The sequence below is a fragment of the Lutzomyia longipalpis genome, chromosome 2 (genome assembly GCF_024334085.1).
Source record: "Lutzomyia longipalpis isolate SR_M1_2022 chromosome 2, ASM2433408v1".
In the NCBI taxonomy this organism is placed as follows: domain Eukaryota; kingdom Metazoa; phylum Arthropoda; class Insecta; order Diptera; family Psychodidae; genus Lutzomyia; species Lutzomyia longipalpis.
Window position 1 is genome coordinate 6,540,021 of NC_074708.1, and position 9,429 is coordinate 6,549,449.

The window sequence follows — 9,429 nt, forward strand, 5'->3', positions numbered from 1 at the left end:
CTACACAGGAGAAATTTGAAGTCGAAGGAAGCAATCAGAAGATGCCTAAAAATATTCAAGAATCTACAAAAAGACTTCTTATTTTCCATTCCGGAGTTTTTTTTTTTTGGAAAAGTCAGCAAATATTTGTCTAAAAATGCAAACTATGACGTCATTTTTGCGGTTTTTGCCTCAATTTTTAATTCGTCAAATAATTCCTTTTTTTCCTTCAATTTCGAACCTAATTAAAACATTAAAATATCTCCAATAAAATAAAATACAAATAAATAATTTATAATTTATCTTTAATTTATTAATATTACGAGCATCATTTGAATGTTTTTTGAGAAGAAAAATTATTAAATGAGTTACGAACAATTTCTCTCCCCATGGGTTTCAAGGATCATCTCCTTTCCACCCACAGTTCTTTAGCCTCTCAAGCAGATCTGAATTTCCTCTTTTTTTTTCTTGCTGATTCTTCTTATTTTGTTAGTAGTGATGAATCCTCTGTGGCATGTTGTGCATCATCGTGAGAGTGCTGAAATGAGCATAAAAGTTGAGAAAACATTTTTTGTGATTTTTTTTTTAACTTTCTCTCACCCTTGAGTGTGTGAGAGCATCCCCAGTCCTGCCGGGGGGAGTCCAATCCCAAGAGCAGGAGGCCCAAGACTTCCCCCGATGGCCGTGGGAGCAGCAATGGGCGGCGGAGGAGGTGGTGGTGCTGCCACAATGGGTGGTGCTTGGACAATGGATGCATTTCCGTGTGTGCGGAAGTGTGTACTGAGACTCAGTGCCGTGGGGAAGACTTTGTGGCATTCGGGACACTTGAAATTCTCCCCGGAGCGCTCATTGAGGTGGATTTTCTTCTTGTGCGCCACCATGTCCCTGTTCCGACTGAAGGACTTACCGCATGTGTCACAGTGGTGGTTCTTGATGCCCGTGTGGGTGATCATGTGGCGCGCTAGGTCGCCGGAAGTGATGAAGCCCTTATTGCAAACTGGGCAGATTTGATCTCGTACACCCGTGTGGATTTTCTTGTGTGCCTGGAAGTTCCCCAGGGCGGAGAATTGCTTACTGCAGATCTCACAGCAGAAGGGCTTCTCACCTGTGTGCGTCCGCGTGTGGATTTGCAAGTTGTGCTTCTGGGCGAAGCGCCGTGGGCAGTAGCTGCAGGCAAAGGGGCGCTCTCCGGTGTGCGTGCGTACGTGCATTTGCAACTGAGCTGAACACTTGAAGGTTTTATTGCATTCATAGCATGTCTGGGGTACCTTTGGCTGGGGTTTAGGGCCACGCTTCTTGCGCTCATTCGGTAGCTTTCGTTTGTAGCGACAACTCTTTGGCTTTGTTTTCTTCACCTTCTTCTCCGGCTCCAGGGGTTCCTCCTTCTTGGCCTTTGGCTGTGGGTAGGGTACATCGGTGTTCACTTCGGCATCCCTCGTGCCGTAGGCCTTGTCCATCAAACCCAGGTACTGCCGCAGACGAATGTCTGAGTTCTCACATTGCTGCTTAAAGTGATACGCCACCCCAAGGCGGTAGATGCAGTTGTTGCAAATCACAGCAGGCATCCCGTCGTTCTTGAAGATCTACAAATAAGCCCCCACAGTGTCAGAGATTTATTCCTGGAAGGAAATCCCTGGGAGACAAGGAAGTTACCTTGACTTTGGCGCACATTTGTATCATATCCGAGGGCGTCATTGAGAATTCTGTGTTGAAAATTGACGTTAGGACACCCTCTTCCAAGCATACTCGACACAATTTGTTCGTATTGTAGTCCATTGTTGGGAAAATGCAGAAGAAATTGTGAGAAAAAACTTCACTGAGAAGAGCAAAACTTCTCCTTTTTTGTTTACAAGTTAACCAAAGATTTTTTTTCGTCGAATTCGACGAATTCTGCCCAAAAAAATTTGACAGTTTAGTCTTTTGCATCTTCTTCTTGAAAGGGTTGTTTTTCTTCCTCCTTTATTTTTTGTGAATTTTTGTGTTCTCGCCGCAAGGAAAAACAAATCAAATTATTAGTTAAAATGGAAATAAAGTGCAAAAGTAGCCATTCGGATACAATATCTGTGATTTGAAGAAAATTCTCCCGCGCAAAACAAAGGAAGTCGCGAGGATTTTATCACACCAAACTGAACCAGCCTGACCTTCAGACATAAATAATTCTCTATTGCACGTCGAAAAAACCCTTTTTATTCACCCAAAATAATTCACAATTTCGCAATTAGGTAGTGCTGAATGATGCCTACGAGTGTCTTTCGCGATATTTGTAACCAAAGTCAAATTGGTGAGAGAATCCGAAGGCGCTTGGCAACATCAACAAAAGGTACAAAATTCAATTAAAAAATCATTTTGCAGCTGAAGGGCGAAAGAGTAGGCTTTGCTTGGAATGTTAATCTGCTCAATCGTGATATTTATTTTTGTTGTTTTTTTCTTTGCAGATAGTAAAGCCTTCGTGCAGAATTTGAGCCTCTACCGATCCCTCAAAGTTCATCGTGGGTGCGTCAATACGGTAACATGGAATGACAAGGGGAACTACGTCCTCTCCGGATCGGATGATCAGAGTCTCGTGGTGACGAACCCGTTCACGGGGAATGTTCTCGTGAAATGCCGTACGGGGCATCGTGCAAATATCTTCAGTGCTAAATTCATGCCACACACGGGTGATCAGGAGGTTGTCTCGTGCTCCGGGGATGGTTATGTCATCTACACGGAACTCCAATCGTCCGATGTCTGCAATACGGCCAATATAAATGAGTTCAATTGCCACAGCAACAGCACAACGTACGAAGTGATAACAATCCCGCAGGAACCGCGATGCTTCATGAGTTGCGGGGAAGATGGAACGGTGCGCTTGTTTGATCTGCGTAAGTTGTCCAACTGCCACAAGATGTGCTGCAAGGAGAACATTGTCATTATGAGTCCATCCTCCATTACGGCAATGTGTATGTCACCAACATCGCAGAACTACGTGGCTGTGGGGAGCTCAGACAGTCACATCAGGATCTACGATCGACGCTTCCTGTCGTACATTGACTTCACAGCGGGCGGGGAACAAAACACCGTCCCCGTGAAGGCTTTTACGATCCCTTCGCTGGAAAAGCGCCCATTTAGGGTGACTTCGGTCTCCTACAGTGCTGATGGGATGCAGTTGCTTGTCAGCTACTCATCGGATCATCTCTATTTGTTCGATATCTCACGCAATGGTGTGGATGTGATGCCGCTAAATGATAAAGTTAAGCGAAAGATGCACCGGCAGGAGAATTCTGACCCACCGCCGGTGCGAAGGCTACGCTTGCGGGGTGATTGGAGTGATACGGGACCCGATGCGAGGCCAGAGCGTGAGGTGATGGACAATATGGGGGCATCTACGGGGCAGGTAATGTTGCAATCTCTTCCTGAACCTCCTCAAATCTCTCTTTAATCCCAAATTGAAATAAAATTTTAGGTTCGGCCAATTTTGCATGCAACGATGATGAATCGCATGACGGAGGTGATTTCGAGAATGCTAGCAGATCCCCGGACGAGGGCCAATCTCAATTTACTGAGTCATCTGGGGCAGCAGGCGAATCCAACAATTGCCGAGGAGCAGAGGCAGCAGCAAAATGAGCCTGGTCCCAGTTCAGGGGCAGCTCCACATCCCAATGGTAGCAAAAATGCCCGAGATCACGATGCAAATAGCCCAAACTACACGTCAGACGATGACGATGATGCCGAGGAGAAACCTAGTCAGCTGCCGGAGGCTACCTACCAGGAAGATATTGAGGGGCAGGAGAGTCACACCTATGACTACCTCCTGATGAAATTTACCGGACACAGGAATGCCAGGACAATGATAAAGGAGGCCTCCTTCTGGGGGGATGAATACATAATGTCCGGCTCAGATTGTGGGCATGTCTTCACGTGGGAACGTGCCACGGGGAAGCTTGTAATGCTAATGGAAGCTGATCATCATGTGGTGAACTGCATTCAACCGCACCCCACTCTACCCTATTTAGCCACGTCCGGCATTGACTATGACGTGAAAATTTGGGCACCGTTTCAATGTAACGACGATGAGGACACACCACGCTTTGATGAGGAGAAAGCACAGAGAGTAAGATTTTTCTAATAAATTTTCCTCATTAATTTCCCTTTAACAGTTTTCTTTTGTTCTTTTTGCAGCTCATGGAAAGAAATGCTGTGATGCTTGAAGAGACTAAAGACACAATTACTGTACCCGCAGCAGTCATGATTCGGATGCTAGCCTGCATCCACTCATTTAGGAATAGAAATAGAGGCAATATTGCTAGAATTGACGATGAGGATGATTAGCAAAGTGAACAAAATGTACAATGAAATGCTGATTAATAAAATTTGCGAGACTTGATTTATTTGCTTTTAATAAAAAAAAATAGAAATAAATAGATTGATTTTCTCAAGTTTTTTTGTTTTTATTTAATTGGAAGCTTTTTCACACTCTTCCGGAAAAGATCCTTCATCGTTCCTACGGAATTATAACCTAAAAATTTCCAACAATTCATTTAAAAATTATTTAAGCAAAATATCCCAAAATTCAAGCCAAAGTATTATTTTTATACAATAGAAAATTTACTTGAATTTCCCTAAAATGTATTTTCTTTCTGGAAAATGTGGAAAAACTGGAAATGAGAAAAAATAATTTTCTAACGGTTTTCGATGTGTTGAAATTCAAACTCATCGATTCTTCCGTTAATGGTGTGTAATCTGTGTGCGGCATTTTTATTGAGCTCTCGCTTTTCATTGAATTTTCGGCATTTTCTCAAGTAAATACAAAGAATTGGTGGAGATTTTCACGCCCAAGACGTTAACCTTCAAGGACATAAAGGAATAAGGAGGATAAAGATGATTATCAGAGAGGTTTGAATTCTTTTTGTGAACTTTCCGGGAGAGTTTGATGATTGTCCTTTTGAAAATCCTTTCAGGTTGAAATTCACGGACTTCCTGGCTTCCCTGTGGATACAAAGTACTTCCTGGCGAGGAATTTAAGCATCCTACATGGACGAGATCGGATGAAATTGAAGAGGATTCTCCAATGTAATTATTTCGTGTTTTTTTTGGGGGGTAAATTCTCGTGCTTTCTGCTCATAATTATCCTTTTCACATTTCCAGCAATTCAGTTTGTCGTTGATCCCCTGCTTGGGAGTCTCTCAGTCAGTGCAAAGGACGTGGCAAATGTGAAGGATGATGCATTCATTCAAGTTCTCGTGGAAGTTGAGTTCAGGAGCTACACACTTCGGAGGAATCTCAAAGATCCCTCACTTTGCTTTATCAATAAGAAATCCGCATCAGTGGAGGAATTCTACAGGATCATTGCCGATGTGAGCTTCTCTGTGCAAACCTGCCACTTTGACGGGGAACTGTTGGCTGCATTTGCGGAATTTACGGAGAAGAATTGGCTGAACTGGTTGAAGGTACATTTGAATCTCATTGAGAGTTTGGATGAGGAATTTGGGAGTGTTCTGGACACGAGTGAGTGCCTCAAGAGGCACACTTCGTCAATACTAATGTACACCGCTGAGAAGATTAAGCATTTGTCCAGATGCGTGGAGATTGAGAGGAATGTGGAAGCTTTGAAGGCTGTGAAGGCCGACAGAGGGCTCAGTTCAGCTAAATTTATGATTGAGGAAGTGAAGAAGGCAAAATTTATGCTTCTGCGACAAATTAGGGGGCAGGATAGGGAATTCCTGAAGATGCAATTGGAACGATATGAGATTGAGAATGCAATTTTCTTCACGGAAAGTGAGAAAAATCTCGCTGAAGTTTATCTGCATCTCTCCAGTGAAATTTCCCTCGATGAGCCAGCCAGGGATGGTGGTGGGGAAATTGATGAGCTAAATACTCTTTTGCGGAAGTTGGTCTCAGGGAGTCAGGAGATTATTGAGAAGATCACCTCTGAGGCGGTCGTTCCGAACAAGGAGTCGGTGAAGTTTAAAGGGGATTACTTGAAATTGTGCCTTCATCTGTCGTGGATTGCCACAGCTATTGAGCAGGATGACTCGGCGGGTTCTGATGAGCCGGAAGATGTTCCGGATACCGTGGAAGAGTACAGAAAGTTGATAAATGTCCTTAAGAGGAATAAGGAAGAGGCACGAGCGGATCTAACTATGTGCAAGAACAAAGTTTTGGGTATTTGGGATACAATGATGACACAATGGCCCCTCTATGTGAGTCACATTGCAGCCTTCGAGAGGAATCAGAAGGCATTCACAGACAATGTAACCCAGATCAATGGGCTACTGAATACCTTCTACAGAATGCACCTAAAAATGACTGATCTTCTCACCAAGGAGGAGCAGTGTGCGAATGAAATGACCAACTTGAGATTTCTCCTGGACATTGATAAGGAAATTCTCTCAGGTGTTGATTACATTGAGTGGAAAGTGGCTTCTCTTGCAGCTGAGAATAAACTACCCTTCCCACCGGAAAACTATCATGGGCCCCTCTTCCGGTATCTCTGCTTCACCAGAGAAACTCCCCCTTTGGTCGTGCATAAATTCACGGTAAAAACCTCCATTTAGTTTATCCCTTAAATGATTTGTGAAAGAAGAATTAAATTTTCCCCACAGCACATTCTCAAGCCACTGTATACAGTAATTCTCGTTGAGAGCAAAGATGATGCAAAGAAGTTGATGGACATGTCCAGGGAATTACTCCGTGAGGAAAAAATTGTCCTCAATATCCTGCCGCTTGAGCTCTTTGATTGCGATCGGAATTTTTCGGAGGATGCCCTCGAGGAGCTACAGCCAATGGTGAAGGCTATCTATGAGAATCTCTGTGAGAATAAGTTCACAAACGCCAAGGACAGATTCCGCAGGGAAATCTTCAGGAATATGCTAAAGAGAATTCTTTTCAGTGAGATCACAGAGAAGCACGAAGGGTTGATTCTTGTCAATAGGGAGGGGGATATTGTAGCTGATGGATTTCTCAGCGGGGGCAGCTATGCCACTCAGCCGTACAGTATGCCTGAACTCTTGCGAAAGTACTGTGCCCTCGGGCTACGTGGCAGAGATTTGCGAATTGAGAAAGAATCTCTGCTTGTTGATATTGAAGATTGCCGGGAGGAGTTGGAGATGGATCGCAAGCAGCTGATACAGAAAGAATCGTTAACCTTTAATATTGACCTTGTTCGTGAAATCTCAAAGCATTTGCTTGAGCTACGGCACAAGATGCGAGATGTTGCCACTGCCAAGAGGTGCTTGCAGAAAATTACGGATGACTTGGAAATCACCCGGGATGCCTTGAAATTGCTCGAGGTTTGTTACACATTAAATCGTAAATCTTTGGGAGAATTTTTCACTTGATTTATTTCCATAAATTCTCATTTGGCTTTAATAGAACAAGACAATTCAATCGAAGGAATACTATGAGAATGAACTCGATGCACTCCAGCGGAGTATTTCCGCGCAACCAGACATTTCCTACGATGAAGATCTTGAGAAGCAAATCCGGAAGCTGTATGCTGGTGTTGATCATCTCGATCACCTTGCAAATGCCATGGATTGGAAGTTTAATTGGTACAGCAGTGGTGCAACTTTCCAGTCGGCTCTCTTCAAGTCTGAATACAAAAACCCCGAATTGGCGCTCTTTGATGAGAAGAAGGAGGAATTTGTGGCAGAATTGGATGAATTGGATGTGAAATATTCCGAAATGAAGAGCACACGGGAGAGCATGGAGAAGCTAAAGCATTCCCTGAGCATACAGCTGGCCACAAGCGAGGAGATCCTCCAGAAGTGCAGCATGGCCCAAAAGAAGCATCACACAGTGCCACAGAGAGACAAGGCAATGTACGAAGATCTCTCCATGGCAGAAATAAGTGAGCATTTGACCCATGAAACGGAGAAGTTTATGCAATTGACGGGGTATGGGCACGTGTACAAGATAAATGATGTCGTTAAGTTGAAGCTGAGCCGATGGAACAATCGTCTGCGGAACCTCACGGGAAAGTGCCAACAGATGAGTAGCACTGTGCACAATGAGGCGCTGATTTGGAGCGATCACAGATTTGCAATAAGGCAACTCACTACCTTTCTCAGCATTCTCCGGGAGGTGAAGTTTTCACGACCAAACGGCCAATTATTCCACTTTTCATTTCTACTGAAGAAGACTACAGGCCATTGGATTGATTGCAATCCCAACAATTCGTCCAAGGTAAGTACGTACAACGCATCATGTGCAATGCAGCACAATTATAACATTTTTTAAGACTTTTGTTTTGTAAAACTAGAGCAAATCATAATTGTGACAAATTGTACACAGTGATGGTCATAAGTTTTACTTTTTCTTTCAAAAAATATTTTTTAATTGAAACGAAACTAATGGAAGTTGATTAAAAATATTTCTCACAAGAAAATGGACTAATTCTAACGATTCTAACGTTTTTTTTATTTGAACAAAGATTTATTATTCCAGTATGGGCGTAAATAGAAAAGTTTATTTTTCTTATATCTGATTTTTGAGATTATGGGATTGATTCTTTTAAAAATCTCTTATTTTCTTACAATTTCTTATACAGGATGGCTAGGAAATTAGGGCATGATTTTAACCGCGAATAACTTTTGATTAGATTGAGAGGATTGAGATATCTGAAAACTTCTGCCAGCAAAAGATGCGTAAACACAAAAAGTTTTATTTGCTTTTTATTTCAAGTCGATATCTTAAAAATTGCACTCGCCAGTGCAAAAAACGTGAAAAAAAAAAACATTTTCTCCATGACAAATATACTGCTTTTCATGTCAAATAAACGCTGAATTGCCCATTATGGCAATATTTGTTTTTAGTTAAGAATTATTTTAGAATGCTTGAATATTTGATCGCATAAAGTCCTGAAAGTCCTCTTTGATTCAAATTTAGTCAAAATTCGATTGTTTAACGATTTTTGGATCATTTTATTGTGTTCTTAGAGTATCAATAGATATGAAATCCAGTAAATTTCATCGTTTTCCATACGAAAGGTAACTTTTACATTTTTTGCTCTAGCGGCTACAATTTTTAGGATATCGACTTGAAATAAAAAGCAAATAAAACTTTTTGAGTTTACGCATCTTTTGGCGTTAAAAGTTTTCAGATATATCATTCTAATCAAAAGTTATTCGCGGTTAAAATCATGCCCTAATTTCCTGGTCACCCTGTAGTTATATGAATTTAGATTTTCTATGAAAAATCTTTTATTTAAAACTTTGACAGTTTATTTATTTTTTAATTGTATTTTTAAATTAAAATTACTTTTTTTTTAAAATATTTTTCTGTCTCTTTGTTTTTCTGTTATGGAATGACATTAGAACAATTTAAATAACATCGACTGTCAAAATCTTAAAACTTTTAAGTTGTAACAAAAAATAAAAGAAAAATATTTTTTTTCTATGACTTCACAAAATTGTGTCAAAAATTAGACAAAATCTTATGAAAAATTTCTTCTAAATATTTTTTTTTTATCAA

The 9,429-nt window shown here is 41.5% G+C and overlaps 3 protein-coding genes across 3 annotated transcripts; 2 read left to right on the forward strand and 1 right to left on the reverse strand.

The window, feature by feature from the left end:
• Positions 1–267: 267 nt before the first annotated feature.
• Positions 268–1,905, reverse strand: LOC129788906 (zinc finger protein 195-like). The gene is made up of 3 exons (XM_055825320.1): positions 1,633–1,905; positions 580–1,562; positions 268–517 (listed from the first exon to the last, which is right to left on the reverse strand). The coding sequence occupies exons 1-3, from the start codon at positions 1,903–1,905 to the stop codon at positions 469–471; spliced, it is 1,305 nt and encodes a 434-aa protein (XP_055681295.1). The 3' UTR covers positions 268–468.
• Positions 1,906–2,008: 103 nt separating this feature from the next.
• Positions 2,009–4,342, forward strand: LOC129788905 (DDB1- and CUL4-associated factor 6-like). Its single transcript, XM_055825319.1, has 4 exons — positions 2,009–2,299; positions 2,415–3,352; positions 3,422–4,069; positions 4,138–4,342. The coding sequence occupies exons 1-4, from the start codon at positions 2,212–2,214 to the stop codon at positions 4,285–4,287; spliced, it is 1,824 nt and encodes a 607-aa protein (XP_055681294.1). The 5' UTR covers positions 2,009–2,211; the 3' UTR covers positions 4,288–4,342.
• A 494-nt stretch (positions 4,343–4,836) lies between these two features.
• LOC129788376 (uncharacterized) lies at positions 4,837–8,196 on the forward strand. Its single transcript, XM_055824351.1, has 5 exons — positions 4,837–4,851; positions 4,917–5,028; positions 5,104–6,494; positions 6,561–7,247; positions 7,330–8,196. The coding sequence occupies exons 1-5, from the start codon at positions 4,837–4,839 to the stop codon at positions 8,194–8,196; spliced, it is 3,072 nt and encodes a 1,023-aa protein (XP_055680326.1).
• The last annotated feature ends 1,233 nt before the right edge of the window (positions 8,197–9,429 follow it).

Bases quoted from the DNA above. Each gene is read 5' to 3' on its own strand.
- LOC129788906 (XM_055825320.1), bottom strand. From the start codon at position 1,905: ATGCAAAAGACTAAACTGTCAAATTTTTTTGGGCAGAATTCGTCGAAT. The intron at 1,563-1,632 runs GTAACTTCCTTG...GCTTATTTGTAG, and splicing joins AAATGTGCGCCAAAGTCAAG to ATCTTCAAGAACGACGGGAT. The intron at 518-579 runs GTGAGAGAAAGT...TGCTCATTTCAG, and splicing joins ATGCTCTCACACACTCAAGG to CACTCTCACGATGATGCACA.
- LOC129788905 (XM_055825319.1), top strand. From the start codon at position 2,212: ATGATGCCTACGAGTGTCTTTCGCGATATTTGTAACCAAAGTCAAATT. The intron at 2,300-2,414 runs GTACAAAATTCA...TTTTCTTTGCAG, and splicing joins CTTGGCAACATCAACAAAAG to ATAGTAAAGCCTTCGTGCAG. The intron at 3,353-3,421 runs GTAATGTTGCAA...ATAAAATTTTAG, and splicing joins TGGGGGCATCTACGGGGCAG to GTTCGGCCAATTTTGCATGC.
- LOC129788376 (XM_055824351.1), top strand. The intron at 5,029-5,103 runs GTAATTATTTCG...TCACATTTCCAG, and splicing joins ATTGAAGAGGATTCTCCAAT to CAATTCAGTTTGTCGTTGAT. The intron at 7,248-7,329 runs GTTTGTTACACA...TGGCTTTAATAG, and splicing joins ATGCCTTGAAATTGCTCGAG to AACAAGACAATTCAATCGAA.